Here is a 24426-nt window from a genome sequence, read left to right as displayed (position 1 = left end):
AGTGAGTCTGTTCCCACGGCCCTGAGCCCTGGATCCCTGTGTCCCTGTGTCCCTGTGTCCCTGTGTCCCATGTGCCTCCAACCACCGAGAGACCCTCACCAGGGCCAAGTCAAAACAAGTGTTCTGGGACTTCAAGCACTGGGAGCTTAAGAAACCTCTTTTCTCTACATTGCTCTGTCTCAGGTATTTTGTTATAGCAACCAGTGAAGGACCAGCCATCCCACTCACCCTCCTCTCCACGTTATGGAGGGGAGCCAACTTCACAGCAATGTAAGACATCAGGCTCTGCTGCCCAAAGCTCCAGACAGCCCTACCACGATCAAGGAGAACCGGAAACTGAAACAGCGAGAAGAGGAAGAGTTAAAAATCCCTTTCCCCAGGTGTGGGTGCTTATCCTCTTCAAATAGCTAAAGCCTATTTTGCTTGGTACAAGTTTTCCCAATAAATCCAGGGCCCGCAGTGATTTACCAAAGCCTTGGTTATTGGCAACAGCAATCTCACTTACCCAGGCAGCACGGAGAACAAGCTGTAATTTAGAATGGGATTTATATTGTTTGTTCTACAGCAACAAACTCAGCAAATCATAAATTCCCTCTGAGATGAAATGCGGAAATTGACAATATTTATGAACTCCAGAGCAGAGAAGGGTTTGACCAGGCCTTTGATTTGTAACCAAAACTCCTCCTGGAGGTTCCAGCCAAGGACGAGGCAGCTGTCCCAGCCTCGGGGTGCTGGCCCTGGGCCAGGGTGTGGGGGCACAATGTACCAGGGGGTGTTTCCAGCCTCCAGCCTCACCAGGACACTTAGGGCTGCTCACCAAGATATCCGCAACAAGGTAACTAAAGCCATTTTTCAACCAGAAGCTTCCTCACAACTTATTTGTGAAAATCCACCATTCCCCTGGTCTGGACTCACTTCTATTATCACAGCACACCTGAAGTTTTGAGCTTGCACTTTCCTCTATGAATAGATCTGCCAAATGCCACCTTCTAGTCACCCATGAAAGGAATAAGAGAGGAGTCAGTACTGTGGCTGAGTAGGTCAGGTTGCTACCTGCAACCCCAATATCTTATATCAGACTGCCAGTTTGAGTCCGAGCTGCTCAGCTTCTGATCCAGCCACCTGCTAATGTGCAGGGAAAGGTATCAGAAGATGGCCCTGGCAGTTGAGACCCTGCCACCCACGGGGGACTCTAAATGGCATTCTAGGCTCCTGGTTCTGGGCTCCTGGCCCAGCCCCAGTCATTGCAGCCGTTTGGGGAGTGAACCTGAAGATAGAAGTACTCTCTTTCTCTCCCCCTGGGTCACTCTGCTTTTCAAATAAATAATATACATCTTTGGGGAAACAAAGTGCAAATGTTTCATCCAGAACAGCAGTATACACATTCAAAACAACAACAACAACAACAACAACAACAACAACAACAACAACAGGAAGGACAGGAGTAGATGCTGCACAAACTCTCCCTAACGCTCAAAAAGCAGGTTGAGGAACAGGGATTTCCTCGCCCTTCCTGATGTCTCCTCCAGACCTCCCTCTTTCTGCTCTTTCCTCTCCCACCCTCTACTCCCTCTGCCCTCCCCACCCTTCACCACAAACCCTGCACCCCAAGCTCTGACCTTCTTGGGCCCTCCCAGCACACCTAATCTAGCCCTGGAAAGAGAGAAGGTTCCATCACCTTCCTCATGCGGCAATGAAGCTAGGCCAGGCCATCTCTACCTCACATCCACTTCCAAGTGGTCTGGATGCATGGGTGGTCTGGCCGTGGAAAACCCTGCCAGCCAGAGCTGTTGAAGCCCTAGGGTGCCAGTTCTGCCCAACGAAGCCTCGAGGGCAACATTTGTCTGGAGACTGCTCAGGGCAGTTGGCCACTCTGCTGCAGGAGGCTGTGGGAGTCGGGAGCCCCGCAGCTCACCCAGGTTCTGGACCATGGCATCCAGTGCGATGGCAGCGGCGGCAGAAATCCCTGAGTTCTTGGAGTTGAGGTTGTCTGCAACAGCGACCGTGATGGACAGCAGCATGGGGTGCAAACTTCCTTTGAGGATGGGGATCATTTTGGCAAAGGACTCCAGTGCCCACTGGTTCACCTTCTTGTTGGAATCCTGAAGCCTTGGTGTGAAGGCATCGAAGACCTAGGGAGGGAACAGACACCAAAAGTGCATGGGTATCCAAGCTAGCCAGGAGTCCCAGAGCACCAGGCACGTGGAGCCCACCCTGCTCTGGCAAGCACCTTGGCATTCTGGAGAGAAGTCCTCCAGTGTTTGCCACAACAGTCCAAGGGATGCGCAACTTGTTGTCCCAAAAGTGGGAGTGAGCACGAGGCCCTCACTGCATGTAGGGCACCTGGTTAGGTGCCCTGCACCCTTGCCCTGAGCCACCTTAGCAAACCATGAGGCCTGAGTTATCACCCTATCTCCTCACAGACAACAACTGAAGCTGGGAAAGGCCAAGCAACTTGCCTCAGATCACACAGCCAGTAAGAGACTGGCATGACCACCCAGGGCTGCTGGCTCCAAGCCCTCCTCGTCATCAACCCTGCAGAGGAACAGGAGGTCCAGAGCATCTCAGAGACTTTCCAAGGTGCCCAGGAGAAAGCCTGGCCCCTCAGCTGCCCCAAGCAGTCTTTATTTTCTTTCTCAAGATTTATGGGTTTGGGGCCCAGCACCGTGACCTAGCAGTTAAAGTCCTTGCCTTAAATGCTCCAGGATCCCATATGGGCTCTGGTTCTAATCCCAGCAGCCCTGCTTCCCATCCAGCTCCGGCCTTTGCAACTGCTTGGAGAGTGAATCATCAGATGGAAGATCTTCCTCTCTGTCTATCCTCCTCTGACTTTCTAATAAAATAAATCTTTAAAACAAAAGATTTATTTGGGCCCACCACGGTAGCCTAGTGGCTGAAGTCCTCGCCTTGCACAAGCCAGGATCCCATATGGGCATCATATTGAATCCTGGCTGCTCAATTTCCCATCCAACTCCCTGCTTGTGGCCTGGGAAAGCCCTGTACCCAAAGCCTTGGAACCCTGCACCCACATAGGAGACCTTAAAGAAGCTCCTGGCTCCTGGCTTCAGATCAGCTCAGCTCTAGTGTTGCGGCTGCTTGGAGAGCGAACTAGCGGATGGAAGATCTTTCTGCCTCTCCTGTTCTCTGTTAATCTGACTTTTCAATTTTAAAAATAAATTTAAAACCAGATTTATGGATTTACTTGAAAGTTGGAGTTACAAAGAGAGAGAGAGAGAGAGGAGAGACAGATCTTCCATCCATTGGTTCCACTCCCCAGATTCCACAACAGCCAGGGCTGGGCCAGGCTGGAACCAAGAGCCAGGAAGTCAGAGCGTCTTCCAGCTCTCCCGTGTGGGAAGCAGGTCCCCAAAGCCTCCGCTGCTGTTCCTGGGTGCATTAGCAGGGAGCTGGATCGGAAGTGGAGTGGCTGACACATGAGTTGGCATCCATGTTGGTTGCTGGCATTACAGGGATGGCTTGTCCTGCTATGCCACAGCACCAGCCTCCTCAGGTAGCCTAAATGTGCTTCTTGAGTGCCTTAAGTCCCAAGAGACCTGGCACAATGCCCAGCTACTGTCTTCTGAGACTTCTAAATTGGAGCTGCCCCCCCTGTTCCCCCACCCCAGGGGAGACAGGCAGGAGGGCAGTGGGAGTCAGGGCCGGCTAGGCCTCACCTGCATCAGGTTGGCCGTGATGAGCTCCGGCTTGGTCTCACAGTGCTCCAGGAGCCGCCCCACGCCGTCCATCCGGGACTGGTACTCCTTGGCCTCCAGCAACCGCATCAGCTCCCGGAGCTGCTCCACTCTCTCGGTGCCACCCCTCACAGAGGAGCGCAGCCCCACCAGGCGTGGGTCATTGGAGCTGAGCCTGTGTGCGAGAAGCATCTGTCCCCTGGGGAAGACCCTGCCCCACTTTGGAGATGAAGTCACCTCTTGTCCCCTAGCCCTTTCCAAGTACAGGGCAGAGACACACTGTCCCCCTGCAGCTTAGTCCATCCCTAGCTTTTCTTCCACCTGCTGCTGGGAGACACTGGACATCCCCTTTGGGAGCTTGGGGCTTCTCTTGTCCTCAGGGGACAACCATGTGATGGCCTAGGGACACTCTCTCACTCAAGGGAGAGGCCTGGCTCCTTGTCTCTCTCCCTCCCTTTTCAGAAAGTACCAGCAGAACAAGAGGGACAGAGCAGAGTGAGAGGAGAGGATGGTGCACACGGGCCCTACGATGGAGAATGGGCTCACAGGCCCTCTTGCACACTTTCTGCCTGGTGCTCACCTCCTCCTGAGCCCAGGCAGCCAAGGCCCTGCTCACATGCCTCCCGTGGCATGCTTCCTGCTTCCTTTGCATCGGCCCCTCTCAGCCCAGGTGAGAGCATCCCTGCATGGACCACCTGGGGAGGGGGAGTGGTCCCACCACTTGCTGGGGCTCACAGCCTACCCATACCTCTCTGCCACTCAATTCCTGCAGTCTACTCTTGGCCTCCTGCGTGTCAAGAGCTGGGTTGGTCCCTGAGAACAATGAGATGCAGGCCTAGGCTCTGCTGAACAAGTTCACAGAGCAGTGAGAGGGAGAGAAGTCAGCTGGAGTGATGGGATACGAAGAACAGGGGACCGTATGTGCACCCCAAGACCAGCAGGGCTCCAAGGGCCCAAGGAAGCTTCTGGGAGAGAGCCAAGGGGGCACTAAATCTCGCAGACTCATCAGGCATGTTCTAGCCTAGGCATCAGGCGCAAGCAAAGGCACAGCAGAAGGGAGGATGCTGAAGGGCAGGGAGCATGACTAGGAGAGTTCAGGAAATTTCCACTGAAGGGTGGAAGGAGGGCTTCCCCTGGTGCCTTGCTGGGGAGTCCAGATGGGTCCTCCTGGGACACCGCAGAGGGTGTAAGTCGTTAGCATTAGGGTGACAAGGGATTCCCACTTGCTTTCCGGTGGCTCTCAGCTCCTCCATCCCTGCCTTCTCCTCCATCTTAGCTCCAGCACTGCCTCTGAACCACCACAGGGGTTAAAGGATCTGCTGGTATGAGAAAGGCTCCATTCACACAAAAGCCCAACTAACAATACATCCTGCCCAGAGCAGTAGGACTATAACCCCTCCGCTAAGACTGCAGGAACCAACTCAATGCGGGCAGATGCTCCTCAACGCTGGGTTTGGTTTCTTTAAGATTTGGGTAGGGGAACACATCCCTTGGATACATCCCTTAGAACTACAGACCCCGCTGGGACTCAGCTACGACCTGGATGCATACATCCACTCTGGGGCTACCCTTGGCCATGGGCAAGCAGAGCATGCCTCAACTGGCAGCCTTGCACATGGAGCACGAAGCGACAAGAGTGGCCATACCCCTCCTCCATGGGCATCCCGTTCTCATACGCCAGCAGACTCCGGGACACCTTGCGCCCTTTGGCGGATGGGACTTCATCACTGTCTTCCGTTCCCTTGAAAAACACAGACAGAACATGAACCAAACAGCGTGCCTCTCTGAGAACACCCCCTCCCACCCAGGAGAGCACTCGCACCCTTTCAGAACCCCCAGAACCCCAGAAGGATCGAGGGCAGAGCTCAAAGCTCCCATTCGACACATGAAGCTGTGGAAGCTCTGGGAGGCTCCAGGGACACAAGCAACAAGAGGAGACCAAGTGTAAACAGAGAGGACGGACTCTCACTCCCCCTAGCTGCCAGGCAGAGCGGGTGAAATGAAAGCCGTCTGGCATACCCTCCTCACTCCCCTGACCCACTCAAGGGCTGCCAGGCTCCGTTCCAATCCACCAAACCCAAAAGCCCACAACCCACTCGCTCCCACAGCAACTCACCCACTGCTTAATGGCTGCCATGACCTTCCGCAAGTCATGAGATGGGAGGGACTGCTTCAGAAACGCATCAAACTTGGCGTTAGCCATCAGGGCGTTCACCATCTTCCGGCCGTAGAACCTGCCATCAGAGGAAGTGCAGGAAGAGGAAACAGCCTCTGAACTCATGACAGTTCTGCCTTCCTGCTCTGCCCACGGCCCTCACTCCCGCAAGGAAGCCTGGGATGCTGTCTCCAACCTTAAATCTCAAACTTCAAACTAGTCATGGAAGAACTTACAGCAGCCAGAATCCCGTTAGCAAAAGGAAAGGAAGGCTTCATAAAAGAGATGAGCCTTGGGTTGGGACTCAAAAGATGAGTAGGAATTCACATATGGGGAGGAAGTAGAAGGAGAAGAGCCATTCCAGGGTCATGACACAATTCAACATGCCAGCAGGATGTGGCTGGAGACCAGTGGGCAGGGGCTGGGCAGAGGAAGGGCACAGCTGCAGAAAAAGGCAGTGCATGTTCAGCAAGGCTTGAAGGAGTCAGGCCTCAGCCCTCAGGCAGGGGGACACTGAGGGGTGATCTGATTTGCCTGTTGGTCAACAAGCCTTGCAGCAGTGGACAATGCACTGGTGGGCACATGGCTACGGGCAGGGAGACCCAGAGGCCACCCGGCCAGTCCAGGACAGGAGTGATAAAGATCTGAAATAAGGCATCAGAGTGTGGATGAGAAAGGGCAGGTCAGAACTGCCAGAGGCTTGAAACTGTAGGATCTGGCAGCCAGAGGCAGAGCAGGAAGCATCTAGAATTATCATAGTTCATCCAACCTATGACTCCATTGATTATATACCATTTATCTCCCACTTAAAAAAAACTTGGCAACTTCCACCATCTTCCATGATGCTCCCCCGTGTAGGAAGGCAATCCTTTCACACACCACATGGATATTTTTCCTCCCTTAGGTCGGGTCAAGGTCATGAATATTGCAAGGTTAATGTGAAACTGTACCCATTCATTCAACAATTAAGTTTGCCCTACTGATGCCTAGTAGATGCCTGTGCTGTGTTTTTATGCCTTTTCTCAGATCGGTAACCTTTCATTTCAACGTCAAATGCTGGTGGAATATTTTTAAGATGTTTGAAATGGCAAACTCAGCAATTCTCCAAGGAGCATGCAAAATGCCTAATGCCTTCTTTTTTTTTTTCCCCAAAATGCCTTTTTAAAATAAACCAAGAGTTGACAAGCAGAGAAAGGCTCATCCTATAGTTTCCTCAGTGTGAGATGGAATTCAAAAGTTGACGCTGTGAGCAACAACGGCCAAGTTGGCCCTTCTGTGGAGTCAACCCCAAATGATAGTGGCTGCCCGTTCACCAGCAACTGTGGGACACTTCTGACTGTCAGACACACACTACTTTGAACATTCACGTGTCTCAGACCAGTTGAAGTGTGGGAACTCCCACTTAGCATCCTGGGTGGTTGGGTGACAGGCAATGAGCTCCTTAAGGGACACTTTGCTCTGAAGACGACAGTAGGACGTGGCTGCTGGGTCCAGGGTGGTACTGCGGATGCAGCGCCGATGCCCAGATGAGGGTGTGAGCTGTGGAGAGTAGCCAGAAGGCATCAGAGCCCCACGGATGACCGGGGCCACAAGAAGTGAAAGGTGTTAGGGCAGCCACCTCCACACTGACAGGACAGGACAAGTGCGAGAGGCAGAGCTGTGGGTTCAGGGGAGGAAAAGGAAGTGTAGCAAACGTCACTGAAAGGAGAAGAAGGTCAGACCGCAGAAGGATGCCAGTCGGAGGGCCAGTGGGTCCTGCCTCCACTTTCCTCCTGAAAATCTAACGCCAGCCTAGCAGCTTCTCCACGGCTGTCTCGGCTTTCAGCCACGGGCACTGTGCTCACACCGGGGTTGGTTTAAATACCTCAAATCCTCTTCAAAAGCTTCTCTGTGCACATCCTGTTGGCTCTGTCTTCAAAACACACCCTAAGCCACCTGCTACCCTCCTCATCAGAGCGTCAGCTCCCACGTCCTCCCCTCCACCACCCCACAAAAGATTTTGTTTCATCAGAAATGCTGCTCAAGAGAGAAAGACACTCATAGTCAGTAAGCAAGGGGGGGAACCTGGGAAAGTGCCTTGAGCTGAAGCCTTTACCTGTCAGTTGGATGGACAGAGGTGCAGAGATGCAGGGAGAGCTGCATGGTGGCACAGCCATGCAGGTGGTGGATCTGGGTGCCACACTGCTTCTGGGCTAACTGCCAAACACCTTCCCATGGGGCCAGGGGCACCAATGGCAGGCCTTGGCTGTGCCCTTCACAATGGTGAAGCGGGAGGCGGGTTGGGAGGTGGGAGGGTTACATAGCTGCACCCCTCCAGGCGCATCTGTGGACATGAAGCCTGCCACATGTAACCCCTGGAGCCCTACACCTCACAATGTAGGCATGGCCCCTGGAGCCCGGCTGGTCCTCAGCAGCCATGGGGGAGCCTCACTCACATCCAAACCAAAGTGGTGATTAGGTGTCCAAATCCAAGGTCAGGTGCACAACCTCAGGGGAGCTACCTGCCACTGCCCATTCCCCTGCTCCATCTACCTGACTGGCCTACTCCTTGGCCACACTGGTGCCCATCCTGGGGCTTTTGTGCCACCCCCTTTGCCTGGTGTCTTGACCCCAGATCCTCTCTGGTCATTCAGTCCTCAGCTCAAGCCTCATTCTTTCAAAATGATCTGCCCCAACCCTCAGCCCCGACACCATCTGTCACTGCATCTTGGTTTTTTCCTTCCTATCCCTTCTCTGGATCTAAAATCCTAATGGCTTCTTTATGACCTGTCTCCCCTTGCCAGGAGGTAAGCTCCAAAACAATAGGGGTTTGATTTTTCTTATTCACTGCAGTAGCAATAATAGCAAAATGCATGCTCCTGAAGCCTCTCTCTATATATCTCTCTCTAAAAATGACGGGTCTAACAGCATGTGGCTGGCTGGGGAAAAGGAAGAGCAGCAATGCAGTGGGTGGAGGTGGGATGGAAGGTGAACAAGGGTGAACGAGGCATCCCGCCTTGGCCATGATGTGGGAGGGAGGTGGATGACAGCTGCAAGGAGAGGTTGTCATGTCTGTCCCTCTCATGGTCCCTCCTCATTTTGGGGATGCTGGACCGCAGAGTGCTGAGTGGCCCCTGGCCCCTGGCCCTGCCCTACCTGGTGTCCTGGTTGGAGTCCTGGGCCAGCCTCACCAGGTTGTGCACCAGTGTGTCCGTGCTATCCCGCGTGCCCGACAGAAGCTTCTCGGCACCGATCTGCTCCAGGACAGTCAAGAGGTGCTCAGCGGTGCACTTCCGGACTAAAGGGTTTCGGTGGCTGAAACAGAACACAAACACAGCCAGGGGTCAGGGGTGGGGTAGGGGAGCAGGTGTGCCCACACGTGATCGACACTTGCAGCCCCATGTTTGGAATCAGCCAGGAGCTACAAAATCTGTCCTGCATGGTTACAGGGGAGGGTCTCAAGCAAGAAGTCCTCTCCTCCTAACAGGACGGCAGCAGGGGGAGTGGGGAGAACAGTGACATGAAGCTACAAGGGGGCCCCCAGAAGGCAGCCCATCCCCGGCACCCCGAGGCCTCCCTGAGCACTCACATCTTTCCTCCTATCCATCTGCACTTACCCAACTCCTCTCCCAGCTCACTTGGCACCTCAGCCCCAGGGGTGGATTCTGATATTTGCCTGGGAGTAGCTCTCTCTTTGTCCCTGGGGCAATCCAGCTGTACCATGTGACCTGCAGTCTGGCAGCCAGCTCCCTGGAAGCACCTGCTGTATCCACCTGGAGCCCCACATATGCCCCACCCTCAGCAGGTGCTTGCTGAACTGACAGTGGGAGGGAGGGGACTCATGGGGTTTCATCATCTTCACTGAGTTCTGGTAAGAGAAACCCATCTGGGTCACCTCCTTCCAACAGGGCCTCTTTGTCACAGCCATCAGGCAACCTGGGCCCCCACCACCCCACCCAGGCTTTCACCTAGGGGAAATGCAAAGAAGAGCATTGGAGCTCTCCACACAGAGCAGCCCAGAGGCCAACAGCACCAGCACCGGGATCAGAATCTGCATGTTAGCAGGTCCCCAGCGCATGAGTCCCAGTCAGGCTCCTGCCAGGCCCCTGGCTCTGGTTGACAGTGATTGGCTGCCCCATCCTCTCCTGTGCCACCAGCATCAACCCAAGTGTGGCATTTCCGCACCTTGTGCACCTTATAGACCTGGTTTCATCAGAAGGAAGCTAGGCTGCACCAGTTGAGCAGGAGCCCAGCAGTCTTGTCTCCCCAGCAGGCAGAGGGACCTTGCCAGGACCACCTTGTACACTCCCTGGTCCTAGCTCCTTTCCTTATTGGAGCCTGTCCCGGAAAGCTGGGGAAGCTGAAAGCCCTGGCCCTTGTAGGGAAAGCACCTTGTGCACTGTAGCCCTGGGACCCTCCTACTTCTTCCCCACCCAGCCAATGCAGCAGCCCATACTAGACGCCTGTGGAGGTGAGAGCCACCAGGGCGCGGGCGGGGGTCACACTCTCCACCATGGCCCCCAGGGAGCGGCTGGCAGCCCTTTGGATGAACTCGCTGCTGTTTCCCATCTTTTGCAGTAGGCAACGGGCCACCTCCTCAGCCTCCTGGTCCATATTCTTCTTCAGGGCTCGGAACAGGTCACCCAGGGTGCTGATGGCCAGGCGGGACACCTTGGAGCGGAGGTTGGTGACCTTGACAGAGAGAAGGAGAGAGAGGAGGGGGTCCTCCACAACTAAACCTGCCAGGGTCTTGAGCACTGCGATATCCTCCCACCACCCTTCCCTCAGTCCAGGCTAGCAAGTGAGGGCTCTGGCCAAACCGGAAATGAGAGGTAAATCATGCAGCCCTGGGCAGAGGGGTTCCCCGTGTCGTCAGGACTCCCATGACACTGTTAGCACCTGAAACACACAGCTGCCTGCAGGCTTCTACGCGCGTTTGTAGAGAATGCCCAATTGGAGTTTCACAGCTGTCCTTGGGGGTGCAGGAAGGAAGCTCACGGTGTGCAGGAAGCAGGGAGCTCAGGCCACTTGCAGGCCGGTGGGTGGCCAACCCACCCCATCCCTGGTGTCAGCACAGTGTACGGGGTGCTCTGTGGTCATGCCCACTCCTGAGCCAGGCATCGGTCCAGTGAGTTCCCTGATCTCTTGTTGCTTCTCCCAACCCAGCCTAGGCCAACTCCAGCCACTGGAGGAATGTGACAGATGCCCAAGGTTGGGCCAGGGACACCCCATCCCTCCTGGTGGGAGTGCAGGGGAGGGTTGAGCAAAGAGGACAGTGTTCACTGCGAGAAAAGGCACTCAGCAGTCCAGCTGCTTCCTTTCCAGGCAGTGAGCTCCCCCACCCACCACTCCATAGCTGCCACAGAACCCCCCAAAGCAGCATCTACAGCAGGGCAGGGGAGCAGTGGAGTAGGGGCAGGGGACACAGTGCATGGTACACAGGCTATGGGGTGCCCTCACCTCCCCGGACACTGCCAAGGAAACGTCGTGCAGCCTCCCAGCGAGCACTTCGGGGTGACAGGTGGCCAGGCGCTGGACGCTCAGCAGGCCCTTCTCCTTCACCTGCCTGGGGAGCAAGGTGGGACCAGTCACTGTGCGTGGGAGGAAAGGATCCCCTGCCTTCCTCACACCTGGGCCACCTGCTCCTCACCCTCCCCACGTCACCTCACAGCAGGGTGGGGGTGGCCCTGGGGTAGAGCTCACTGGGATGACCATCCCCTACAGGACTAGCTGCTCAGAAGGCGCCACCTTTCCGGGGTTGGGGGGGGAGGCCACCTGCCCCAGGACCCATCTGGGTCCTTGACATCAAGCTGAAGCCCTCTGGAGAGGGCAGCCCGAGGCCTGCAGAGGCTACTCCACGCATGCCCAGCACCCTGAGTCTGTGCTTTGCTTCTGGCTCTGAGCAGGTAAGATGTGATTCGCAGAAATAATGGTATGGGCGCTCCCTTAGGTCCAGGTCCTGGAATCAAGTTCATACTTGTTATGTCCAACTCTGGAACCACTTAGAGGGTCCCAGGGCTCACACAGGGGTCTGGGAGACATCCACATAGGCACATGCCCAAGCACAGGCACACACATACACCCAAACACATGTGTGCACACTCACACACACACACACACACACACACACACACACACACACACACACACACACACACACCTAAACACATATGTGCACACACCAGAGCTCATACATGCACACACACACTCATCTCCCCACAGTACCAGAGCCCAGGGAGGGACTGCCAGGCGGCTGGGGGACAGAGCAGTACCCCACCTGGCGCCGGCCCCAGCACAGGCAGGAGCAGCCAAGTCCTCACCAGTCAGCGCTGCCGAGGCATTGCAGGGCGTCCGTCAGGCCCAGCTCGGGATTGGAGAAAGGCCTCAGTTCCCGCAGACCTCTACCCTCCAGGTCCTCCTCCTCTTCCTCCCACTCAGGAGAGCCCAGCGTGAGTACCGCGGGCAAGGAGTTAGCTGTGGTCACAGAGAAGGAGGGGGCAGCAGCTGTCAGCCTGGCAGATAGGCCGTCACCTGCCCCAGCAGCTGCCCCTCCCCAGCCTGCCCACCTAACCCGCAGAGGCCTGGCAGGCAGCACTGGGCCCACGGGTAGCAAGGGAGTGGTAGGAACAGGGAAGACATCCCCGGGCCACACTCCCTGGGCAGCCAGGGGAACCACCCGGTGCTCCGTGGACTACTTCGTGCAAACTTTGCGCATTCCCACAGTTACTGGCCTGAGGGCCATGGCCAGGTTCACCTGCATTCCTGCCCTGCCTATGGTGGCAGTGAGGCTCAGTGAGCTGGTCACAGAGGCCCTCTGTGCTCACGTCACACCCAGCATCTGAGTGACCAGCACCTCCCACCTCCTCCTGGAGCACTTGTGAACAGATGAGTGCCCCAGCAGTACAGCCACGAGAGACACTGGCAAGACAGGGGAGCCACCCAAAGGCTCGCAGCCAAGGCCTGGCCACCCCTGCAAAGACTGACAGCTGGCCGAGTGCTGTTAGCCATTAGATTGGGCAGCTGGCACGGAGCCCAGCCGGGAAGGTGCCTGCCTCCCACATTGGAGGGCCTGTGTCCAGTCCCCAGCTCTGGCCCCTAATATCAGCTTCCTGCCAACGCAGACCCCAGCAGGCAGTGGAGATGGCTCTGGTGTTTGAGCTCCTGATACCTAGATTGAGTTCCAAGTGCCCAGCTCCTGCTGGCCCCAAACCCTGGTCATTGCACGCATTTAGGAAACAAAGCAATAGAAGAGAGCTCGCTCTAGTCAATGAATAAATAAAATTGCTCAAGTAACTTGAGTAATTCTTTGCTGACTACCAGGAGAGGCAGGGGCGTGCAGTCGCATTCAAACTCAGCTTCCCAGGAGATGGTGAGAAAAACTGAGAACGTTGGAATTTTTTTCTTATCTCCAGCAACCTAACTTCCCTGAAGACCTGATTTCTACCCACTCACCCTTCAGACACACTCAATCAAGAGCCATGGGATAAGGTCCTAGTTCCCGTGGCCACCACCACCTGGGGTGACCCTGGGTGACCGTTGCAGAACCAGGTCTCAGCTCTGCTGTTCCGACCCGAGTGGGCTGCTTCGCACAGCCCAGTTCTTCCAGGAACCACCTCTCAGCTACCACCGCGATGATGTCTTCCTCTGCTAGTCTTCTGAACTTACCTCAACTTTCCCAAATACTGCACTTTTCTTCAAATTCTAAATAAATTTATTTTCGAGGGAATTCCATGTCCCTGCCATAATGGGTAAACTAATATTACCTGTCATCACATACGATAAATACCTGCCGATCGCAGTGAAACGCTCTGACTGGAGCACAGCCTGTTCGGCGCGGCTGTGTCAGAAGACACGGAACTCAGCTAAGTCTCTGTCTAAAACCATCAAAAGGACAGAAAGGGGGCTTGGGAGGGGAGAGGAGTGTACCTGTGACCCAAGCAAGGCAAACTAAAAGCTTTTGTGGCAGACAGGCAGCCAGAGCCCCCGCCTCTTCCCCCAGCACCTTCCCCAAGGCGCCTCCAAGGAATCTTAGCACCTTCTTTTCCCGGTTACTACCTGTCTCCTACCCAGTGTGGCTCAAGTGTTGCTTCCTGGGATTGACTCTAGGACAAGCCACACCAGCTGATGTAATATCTTGGCTCCCCTGGGTCCATAGGCAAGTAAGAATTCCAGAAACTCTATGACAAGGCAACCTCCATCTCAGGTTGCCCCCAACTTCAACATGCACCATGGCAGAAGCTGAGTGGTCCAAGGTGGCACCAGCAGAGGTCCACCTGTCCACCTGTTGGGTCTGGGCCGCACCTGATGCGTGCCGGGCAAAGTTGGGTTCCTGCCTGCTGACCGGGATGCTGGGCAGGGAGGACCGGCTGGCCCGCTTCCTCAGGGGCATGCCGATGTTTCTGCGTGGGCTGTTTGTCCCCGTGGGCACAGATTGAGTTCCGCTGGTCCGGAGGGGAAGGAGGCCTGTGGAGGCAAACCAAATCCTAGGGCTGAGCTCCAAGTCCCCCTGTAGGTATGACCCCTCGGCAGGCTACCCCCAGCCCCCTGCCACTCTCAGGGGCAGTGGGAAGCCAGGCAGGGAGGTTCTTCTTGAGGGCTCAGCTCAGCAGGTGTTTTTGCACAATGGTTAAGCCTCAGCTTGAGAAACCTGCCTGGTTTTATGTCCCCACTACCCCGCTTCTCCCAGTCCAGCTTTCTGCTCTCACACGCCCTGGGAGGCAGTAACGATACTTGGGGACCCTGCCACCCGTTTGGGAGACCCAGAGTTTCTGATTTTTAGCCTGGCCCAATCTTGGCTGTTGCAGGCACTTAGGGGTGTAAAGCAACAGATGGAAAATCAAATGCAAAAATAATAGGGGCCGGCATTGTGGCACAGCGGGTTAAGCAGCTTCCAGCAACGTCAGCTTCTCACATTAGAGTGCTAGTTTGAGTCCTCGCTGCTCCATTTCCCATTGAATACCCTGCTCGGACACCTGGAAAAGCAGCCGAAGACAGTCCAAGTGCTTGGGGCTTTTCTAGCCATGAGGGAGACCGAGTGGAGCTCCTGGCTCCTGGTTTTGGCCTGAGCAGCCATTACAATCATCTGGGAAATTAACCAGAATGAAATGTCTCTCCTCCCCTCTTTCTCTCCCTCTCCCTTTCAAATAAATAATTTTTTTTATAAACAATAACAACAATTTTCAGAAGAAGTTGGACAAGCAGTGTCCCCAGCTGGAGGGATCCTGCCCCTATACCTTCCTTGGCCACGGCCCTCCAAGGCAGGCTGTGAGACGCGAGCTCCCGGGCCGCGTCTGGCTGCTTCGCCCTGTACAACACCTCCAGCTCCTTCGTCTGCTGCTTCAGCCGCATCTTCTGCTGGGCAGACTTGGAAATGGTGACGTGGATCTGGCACAAGGTCAAAGTCACAGGCTGTCAGGGACCCGCCCGTCCTCCCTCTACCTTCCCCCACTGAATCGTCAAGGCCACCAGTGCCCCCTGCAGGCCATTCCCAGTTCTGGAATGGAAACCCTGGTCCCCAGGAACTTCATGGGACAATGCAGCCCCTTACTGGCCCAGCAGGCAACGCACGTTCAAGGAAGAGCAGAGAGACACAGAGGTGGCCCAAGGGACGCCCTGTGGAGCGACACAGGTAAGGGAGGGAGAGGGGGAGAGCCATGGAAGAGGCCCCAAGGCTGGGGTGTGCCTGGGGCAGGCAGGGGACACTGTGGACCCCAGCTGGACTGCTCACCCACAGGGCAGAACCTGACTCCTGTTTAGTGGCTGGACTCGGGGGAAGGGTGAGAGCACTTGACCACATGGGGCTGTTACTGCTGTCGCCCCTGCTGGAGTGGGAGGCCTGGGAGTCCAGGACCATCCCCATTTAGCGCCGAGTGGGTCACCGGCACAGAGCATGCGCCCAGTTGCCCTTCAGAGCTTTGTGCAACTGCCCGGAAGCATCTCTGCACAGGGCATCTTTGCCCAGCTCAGATACACTCCAGGGAGAAAGTTGTCCCAACCCAGCGACGGGAGCTACCTCTTCAAGGTCACCTTGCATCAGGGACATGTCAGCCTCTCAGGCCCAGCCGTGGGCCCTGCCATCGCCACCACAGTCAGCTGCTTCCTCGGGCATCCATCCCAAGGATTCAGCGTGGTTCACCTGGGTCCCTCCGTGCTGTCTCCCTCCCTGGCCTCCCTTGACCCCAGTGTCACCTCCTACTGTGCTTCTTCAACCCCCACCCCACCCTTGGCAATGCTCTGCCTTGTCCCTTCATCCCTAGCCCCTCATCCTTGCCTTTCTTCCCTTCTTCAAACCCCACCCGGAATCCCACTGTAGGTTCTAGGCTTTCGGGGAGGCTGCCTTGGCTCCATTCTCCCACACGAGGGCGCCACACTACACAGGTCAATAAAAGCCTCCTGGTGTTCCGCCAAGCATCCACTGCCAGGTACCTTGGTGCTGGCCTCCTTCGTGTCCTCCTGTTTCCACAGGGGATGGGCTTCTTTGGCATGGCTGAAGGAGAAGGCTGTCAGCGTGGGAGCTGACCGAGATGAAGGAAGGGCAGGCTTCCGGGAGGCGGAGGCTGACCCCTCTCTGGGGGTTGGGACTAAAGGTCTGGGCCCTGAGGAGACAAGGGAAGGAGTGGAGCTGAGGGCGCCCAGCACCCTGGAGGCCCCAGTGCTCCCTGACCCTGCAGCGGCTGCCGCTTTGCTGCCCAAGCCCTCAGCCTGCCCCGAGCTTCCCTGGCAGGGCAAGACAGAGCTCAGTGGGCAGTTCAGGTGGGTAGGAAGTGGGCATTGTAAGGTCCCACACTCATGATGGGAGGCTGCTTGAGACTGGAGTCCTGCATGGCTCCTAGGTCACCCCCAGTCCCCTGTCTAGCCTGCAATGACTAGAAAGAGTCCCCTGTGTGGGACCCGGGCATAAGAGGGGTATGGTGGGGCCAGCATGGTGATCCAATTGGCTAATCTTCCACTTGCAGGTGCTAGCATCCCATATAGGTGCCTGTTCATGTCCCAGCCACTCCACTCTCCATCCGGCTCAGCGTGGCTCACCCGGCTCCCTCCGTGCTGTCTCCCTCCCTTGCCTCCCTTGACCCCAGTGGCACCTCCTACTGTGCTTCCTCAACCCCCACCCCACCCTTGGCAATGCTTTGGACACTCGGCAGACACCTTGGTCAGCCTGTCTGGAGCAGCCTACCCTGTCTGCAGGCCCCCGACCCTAACTCAGGCTCTCAGGGTTTCCTCTTCCAGGCCATGCTGGGGTGCCAGTATGTGTCACCCCAGGAGAAGCGCAAAAGCAACTGCCACACAGGCTTTGTGCCTTTCCCTTTCCCTGTGGTCAACTGACCATGCTGAGCAAAGGGGCCTGTCGATGAGTCCCCTCTTTCCTGGCAGCCCAGGCTCAGGATGTTGGGCTCCCCAAATGGGAAGACAGGTCCGAGGTCAGTTTCCACCCCACCTTACTTATCAGGCCCAGAAGGGCTGGCTCAGCCCACCTTTAAAATGGCTGTCCTCTGGTCCCGGTGCAGTAGCCTAGTAGCTACCTTGCCTTGAATGCACCGGGATCCCATATGGGCACTGGTTCTAATCCAAGCAGCCCCACTTCCCATCCAGTTCCCTGCCTGTGGCCTGAGAAAGCAGTTGAGGATAGCCCAAAGCCTTGGGACTCTGCACCCGCGTGGGAGACCCAGAGGAGGTTCCTGGCTCCTGGCTTCAGATCAGTTCAGCTCTGGCCGTTGCACCCATTTGGGAAATGAATCATCAGATGGAAAATCTTCCTCTCTGTCTCTCCTCTCTGTATATCTGACTTTCCAGTGAAAACAAATAAACTAAAAACAAACAAACAAACAAAAAATGTCTGCCCTCTAGCCCTCACTCCCTGACTGGGCTAACCCTGATCCCATATCTGGAGGAAGGGGACACGGTCCCCCATCTGGGCACCCTGACCACTGCTCCTCTCCCATCCCCACCCTCAGGCCTGCCGCAGCACCCCCACCCCCTCTCCGAGTGCCTTCAGCTCTCCTGGAGCCTGGCACACCTTGTCGTGGGCAGGAACACACACGCAAGACAGGTGGGAAAGACACACGTGGGGAGTACGTACCCAGAGACTTGGGGGTCCTCTCCCGCGGGCCATGGTCCAGAGCCAACCTTGATAGAACGGGATGAGCACAGTTCTAAGAAGAGGCTCCAGAGCGGGGCCGTGCCACCCTGGGGCACAGAGCGGGGCCGTGCCACCCTGGGGCACAGCGGCTCATCTGAATACTGCAGGATGTGCAGCTCCTTCTGTAGGCACGAGTGACCCAACCCCAAGGGCCCGCAGGAAGGCCTGGCAGCAGGCGGCATGCCTGACACTGGCTTCAGCTGTTACTGTGCCGATGCCAACTACCACTTCCTCATTCAACAAATGTGTGCCGAGGCCCCAAGATGGGCCGGGCACTGTCCCAGACTGCGCGGCCGGGTCTCCCAAGGATTAACTCCACAGCACAGCTTGTTTCTCAAGGGTGTAACAGGAAGGGCAATCATGGCCTGATACATTTAGCCTGTGGCTTGACTGCAATCTCCTTCCTTCCTGCTTCCCCTTGTTGCATGTCCTTGGGGGAGCTTAGGTGTGGCTTAACCATTGGGAGGATCCTGGGAGGGGCCAAGCAGACTATAAAAGATGCAGCTTGACTTCAAATAAACAGCATTCTCCTCACAAGAATGACCCACTGTGTCTGTGTGTTGTCTGTCTTGTCTGTCTCATAACCCTAGTCCCTCCGCTCGACTCGGAGCTCGGGGTACGTGGCGACACGGGCGTTGCCAACACCAGACCCCTTAGCACTGGGCAGCACCAAGATTTCCAGGATCCCAGGTTCCCGGGGAGACCACCTCTGTGCGACCACACCCTTCCCCTTGCAGGAAGTGTGCTGGGGCCGAGACCCACGCCGCGTTGGAGTAGCGCGAGGCCATTGCCAAGGGCAGGAGCACAACGGGCTGTACTCTGGCCTCAGACTCACTCACAGAATGACCCACAGGAGGTCAAGGACTCCCTGGGTCCACTGAGGGGCCAGACCTCAGACTGTGCCTGGGCAACAAGACCTCAAGCGCCTCTTCTGGGGAGTGCAGCCACACAGAGGACCACAAGCAATGCCACTCACGACCTGTCCTGGGCCAGGGAACTCGCCACTGCCTGCCACACTAACGGACTGGTGGGGTCGGCGACAGGGCAACAGGAGCCGGGAGCCCCTCTGTGTTCCCTGACTTCTAGGACCTCATGGGGTCTCAGGCATTTCCAAGGGAGCTCCTCCTCCGAGGCACAGCTCCATCTGCCAACAGCTCAGGCTCTGCATCCAGGGGCGGGCTGCCTTTCCTCCCCTCCCGCTGTGGGGAAGCCCCTTGCTGCCCCTTTCCCTGAAGACCCCTCAGCAGCAAAGATGGAGGCCCAGGCTTTGCTCCCACCCCTAGAGCACAGAAACCCACAACTGCTGTGGGCCTCCAGGGGGCAGTGTTCCCAAGCCTGGTCCACCACACCATCGCTGTCTCCACAGCGCGCTTGGGAACTAGGCAGCTGCTGATGCAGGAGCCCAGCTCAGCACCCAGTCTGTCTCTGCCTCCCACATACCCCTGGGCATGCTGCTCAGGGGTAGGCAGTGCTGTGCAGGGGTGAGGGAGAGGCAGGGGCTGTGAGGACAGTGGAGAGAACTGCAGAGACTTGGTACAATAAGTCCTCAGAGGAACAGGACGGCAGGGGCCAAAGTCGTGGCACAACAGGTCAAGCGGCCACCTGCTGGTATCCCTCCTAAACGCTGGTTGGAGTCCCCACTGCTCCACTTCCAGCCAGCTCCCTGTGCCCCTGCACCCACATGGGAGACTAGGAGGAAATTCCTGGTTCCTGGTTCCTGGCCCCAGAGCTCTACCCCATGGCATGGAATCCAGGTAGCACCGATCTCAGCGGGCAGACAAGGAGAAGGTGGCAAGGTTGACAGGGCTTGGGGCTCTTACCGGGTGCTTGGGGGTGCCAGCCCTGCGAGGACGTCCTGGCCTGCAGGCAAGGGTCCAGAAGGGGAACCCAGCAGTGCTGTGGAGGAAGCAGCCCTGCCTGACGACCCAGTCTTCGCAATGGGTGGGATCACCATGCCTGCCATAGACTTGAGCAGCTTCTCATCCTTGCAGTGCAGGTACTGGGGGGACACCTGCACCTAGGGGCAGACGCAGGGAGGGAGGGCGGGCTGCAGGCTCCCCTCCCAGGGGTACTGCCTCCTCCCAGGAGCCGCCCAGGGGCAGAGAGCTGGCAGGGGTTCCTCTGGCTTCTCTTCCCATCCCTGAGACCTTCTAAAAACTCCCTTGCTCACCACCTCTAAGTAGGAATACTGGATGCCCCTTCTGTTGCTAGCATTTGCTTTTCTATTGCTCTCATTCCAGAAAAATCCTAGGACCTCCAACCACATCCAGTCCAAACCTCTAGTTCTATAGATGCAAAAACTAGGGCCCAGAGAGGGAAGTGACCTGCCCAAAGTCACACAGCAAGGCGTGTGACCCCTGCCTCGTCTCCACCAGCATCCTTTCTTCAGCCACCCTCCCCCCCCTGGTCTACACCTAAGGCAGGTGGAATTTCAGGCATCTGGACCAGAGGGGCCCTAGGGACCAGCAGGTCAGAGACAGGTGGCTCTGCAGCCCCTTCCCTCCACTCAGCCTCCCTGCCCAGCTCAGAGGTCTTGAGTGTAGAGTGAGGGGGTTATGAAATGAGGGCCCTGGGCCTCCCCCATCCTGAAGGGCAGCCCCGGGGGCGCGCAGGATACAGGAACTGGCACTGGTACAGGATGGAAAGACAGGATGGGGGCTGAGAAGCTCCAGCTCAGACGGACCGCAGTGGGAGCACTCACCTCTGGGGCACCCTGCCGGCTCCCTGGCGGGTCCAGGCCCCTGTCCTTGGGCTCGGGGGTGGTGGGGATGCTCTGGATGGGTGGCATGGGCCTGGGCACCCTCAGCAGCCTCTGGGAGGTGGCACGTGGCACAGTGCTCCTTAGGGGAACACCACTGGCATCCAGGGAGGCTTGCGGAGAGGGGAGGAGTGGTGTTAATCCTGGAAGGCAGGGAAGGGAGGGAGCTCCCGATGGGACCAGGGTCTGTGTCCTGGGAGAGGGCAGAGAATGAGAGAGGCCTGTCTGCCCCCGCCCCCGTACCCACCAGTAGACTAAGTCAACATTCTCGTTCCTGTGAAACTAGGGAGCAGGACCCGATCAGTCACCACTCAAAACTCAGAAAATAAGATGCAGATTGGGGTGGCCAGCATGACAGCTCAAGTGGCTAATCCTCCTCCTGCTCGTGCCAGCATCCCATATGGTACCATCATGTCCCAGCTGCTCCAGTACCATCCAGCTCCCTGCCTGTGGCCTGAGAAAGCAGTCCAGGAGAGCCCAAAACCAAAACTTTGCACCTGCGTGGGAGACCAGGAAGAAGCTCCTGGCTCCTGGCTTCAGATAGGCTCAGTGCCAGTCATTATGGCCACTTGGGGAGTGAACCAGCAGTTGGGAGAGTTTTCTCTCTGTATCTCCTTTTCTAGGTAAATCTGCCTTTCCAAAAATAAATAAATCCTTTTTTTAAAAAAAAGAAAGGAAACACACACTCTGATATGGATTGAATGTTGGCATCCCAAACAGAAAAAAAAAAAAGCAGATTGGGGGTGAGAGGGCTAGCGTCATGGCATAGCAGCCTGATCCTCCACCTATGGGAAGCTCACAGAGCAGTCACTGTGAGGAGGGAAGAGGCGTTGTTTCAGAAGCACCCCCCAGGGAAAGACAGGCAGTGTGGAAGCTGACTGGGGGCTGCAGTGGTGACCAGGAGGAGATGCTGTTACAGGGAGGTCAGCACGCCACACAGAAGGCACACGCTGACCAGCCCCAAAGGTCCCCAGCATACACCCAGGCAGGTTACCTGCTGCTGGTCACCTGGGTGACCTGGGGCCGATGGGCACAGGCGGGCAGGGGCTGCAGCTCACCTCGAGCAGACGCTGCCAGGCCCTCTGAGAGCCTCCTCTTCTTGAGTTTGTCCTTGATCTGGATTGTGTCCCGGGCCACACTGCTGGCCTGCGACTCCAACGAAGGCAGGGGCGCCGGAGGGCGAGGCCCCAGAGACAGGAGACCAAGGTCCTTAGGGTGACCATTCCTGGTCTGCCAGCCCTTCCAGAGAGTGTCCAGTTCGAGGCCTCGTGAATCCCCAGGTCTGTTCAAGAGCTGTGATGGCTGCTCCCCAACGCTAGGCTGGGCCTGGAGGGAGGCTGAGGGAGACAGGGTCATGAGCAGGCAGGACCCAGGCTGGCACTGCTGCAGCGCCATCTGCTGGCCACCTGCAGCCTGTGCCAAGGCTGAGCCTGGACAAGACCCGGGTTATACTCAGGGTACCCGAGGGAAGGGACAAATGTGGGTCCTGTCATAGCACAAATGGGAGCCATCAGCACTCAGAGGCCTCTCCAGGACCTGGCATGTTTGTGGAGTGTGCCTGACACCTGAGTGATGCTGGAAGACTGGGAACAAACTCAGTAGACATGAACCCATCAAGTTCTCGATCAGCAAGCACTTAGCGACCAGCACTGCCCAGGCAGGGGAAAGTCAGAGCTGAAGGGGGTGCACTCTATTACTAAGGGACTTTCAACGTATGCAGGAAATCAGCCCACAGGGAAGTTCAGAGCCAGGTCTCCATGAGATAAGCAGTGAGTTCGAGACAACTCGCTGAATGCACTCAGAGGTGACAAGGAACCTAGCAGGACTTCAGGCACTGGCGGCCTTTAAGCTGCACCTGGGACAGAGAGCAAAGCGAAGAGGACTTGATGACCAGCTTGCTGTAGCTTGGCTATGCACACACCCCTGGCATGAATTGTAAAGCCCTGGGACCCTGGGCCACAAAGGGAAGGAACTGCAGCTGGCACCAGCCTCAGGGCCACAAGGAGGCTGGCAGGACATGGGGCCAAGTTAGGGCACCACCAGGTTCTCCACCCAGAGCCAGGGCGCCAAAACTCTGCAAAGCTAATGAGAACGTCACGGAACACAGAGAAGTGCCAACCAAAGAGTGAGCCAGAACCCACCCAGCAAAGCTGGACACCCCCACCTCCGACCCTGAGAATAGCGCCTTCTCCACACTGCATAGCCAGCCCACCCACCCCATCCCTGGCTCCCCCGCCTAGGGTCTCCTCCAGTCCCTAGGGTGCAGAGTTGGAAGCACCTGCTTACATCAGCAGAGAAGCCCAGCTTCCCCTAGGGCGAGGCCCTCCGTTGGCTGTGACCACGGCCCTGGCCCCAACTGACCAGGTAGCACTGGCCAGCTGAAGCCCCCAATCTCTTTCGAAAGCCTCCAGAGAGGCCTGGGACTTTGGCAGGTCAGCATCTCACCTTCTTCATGAGCAGGCAGGCTGGGGCTGGCACTTCCAGGTGGTAGCAGACGGGGCTCGGTGCTGGTCCGAGGAATGGTGCCACAGTACACGGCCATGGGAGCCACCACCTTGGCTGTGGACCGAGCCACACAGGAGCTGTTCCTCAGAGGCCTCCCAGGCCAGGGCGAGGGAATGGCCGGAGTGCACACTGGTCCCCCGGGGTCTCCAGGCTAGCAGCCCCAGCTCCCGCCCAAGGATCAGCAGCTCTGCACCCCACAGCACACCAATCAGTGAGGCAGGACCCATGCTCGCCTCTGAGGGGGAAGTTCAAGGCCATAAGGCAGGCCAGGCGTGGAGCTCTGGCTGCTGATGCTAACTGGGGTCACCTACTGCCTGTGAGGGCCAAGGAATCAGGCCACGCTCCCTGCTACCCCCACCCCACGCCACTGGCCCTCATCCTCAGCCCTGACTCACACTCCTGGCCCTAGAAGAGCATCAGCCCGCCTGGCCTCTGAGAGTGGAGACAAAACTCAGGCCAAGTCCCCAGAGTACCCTGAGCCGCTCAGCAGGCAGAGCCAGCACCAGGGCCTGACAACCAGCTGGGCTGTTCTCTGCCCCCTGCCCCCAGACAGCCTGAGCACCCCCTGTGTGTTAAAGAGCCTCCAGCCTAGGACACAACAGCAAACAGCAACCCACATCGCCCTTACCTGGGGTGGCATCGTCACGGGTGCCCATGCCAGCGGTAGAGAAGGTACCTGCAGGTCCACCCCAAGGCAGCTGCTGTTCTGTGATGACCGTCCTTGGGAGATACAGAGGGCTGTGCCCAGTGACAGCCAGGGCCCTGTGTGGAGGCCACGGAGGGGTCCATCAGAGCCTCCACACAGGGCCCTGGCTGTCAGCATGTCAGAGAGGGTGGAACTCAGACACGGCCATCTTCAGTTGGTTCCATTCTCTGACATCTGAAGTCCCAGAGGAACACGGAATCCCTATGCCCTTGGCTGTCGGGACTGGCGTGGCCTCCCCAGATGAGGCACTGTCTGCCAGCACTAGGCCCTCACCCCCACCTGGGTGAACAGCTGGTAGGGCCAAGCCTCTGGCCCCTCAGCTATCTCGGCATTCCGGGGCCCTACCAGCTGTCAGTTCTTGGGCTGGATCTAACTTCTGTTTCCCTGGGATGCAACCACTTTGCAGCACTTGTGAGTTCTTTGCAGACGTTAAAGGCGGCTCCTATGTCCTGACAGCAGGGAGGTGCACCGGGGGTGGAGTCAGCGGGGGCGGGG

The 24426-nt window shown here is 57.0% G+C and overlaps 1 protein-coding gene across 4 annotated transcripts in view; it reads right to left on the bottom strand.

Moving 5' to 3' along the window:
• TOGARAM2 (TOG array regulator of axonemal microtubules 2) overlaps nt 1-23881 on the bottom strand; it is a 33307-nt gene extending 9426 nt beyond the window's left edge. The window contains exons 1-17 of one of the 4 annotated variants that reach the window (XM_040993969.1): nt 23854-23881; nt 23166-23279; nt 21779-22057; nt 20649-20833; nt 19783-19979; nt 17903-17949; nt 16252-16421; nt 15060-15210; nt 14128-14289; nt 12147-12300; nt 11287-11392; nt 10283-10518; nt 8983-9141; nt 5809-5926; nt 5339-5433; nt 3675-3804; nt 1916-2132 (exon numbers count right to left, since the gene is read on the bottom strand). In XM_040993969.1, the coding sequence (XP_040849903.1) occupies nt 1916-2132; nt 3675-3804; nt 5339-5433; nt 5809-5926; nt 8983-9141; nt 10283-10518; nt 11287-11392; nt 12147-12300; nt 14128-14289; nt 15060-15210; nt 16252-16421; nt 17903-17949; nt 19783-19979; nt 20649-20833; nt 21779-22057; nt 23166-23279; nt 23854-23881 (2548 nt within the window). Of the gene's footprint in view, nt 1-1915; nt 2133-3674; nt 3868-5338; nt 5434-5808; nt 5927-8982; nt 9142-10282; nt 10519-11286; nt 11393-12146; nt 12301-14127; nt 14290-15059; nt 15211-16251; nt 16422-17902; nt 17950-19782; nt 19980-20648; nt 20834-21778; nt 22058-23165; nt 23280-23853 lie in introns of all 4 variants that reach the window. The other 3 variants (XM_040993967.1, XM_040993970.1, XM_040993971.1) reach the window with 3 other exon arrangements.
• Nucleotides 23882-24426: the final 545 nt, after the last annotated feature.

This window comes from Ochotona curzoniae, unplaced genomic scaffold (assembly GCF_017591425.1).
Source record: "Ochotona curzoniae isolate NIBS_2020 unplaced genomic scaffold, NIBS_Ocur_1.0 contig_883, whole genome shotgun sequence".
Classification (NCBI taxonomy): Eukaryota; Metazoa; Chordata; class Mammalia; order Lagomorpha; family Ochotonidae; genus Ochotona; species Ochotona curzoniae.
This window is presented reverse-complemented; position numbering and strand designations above follow the sequence as displayed.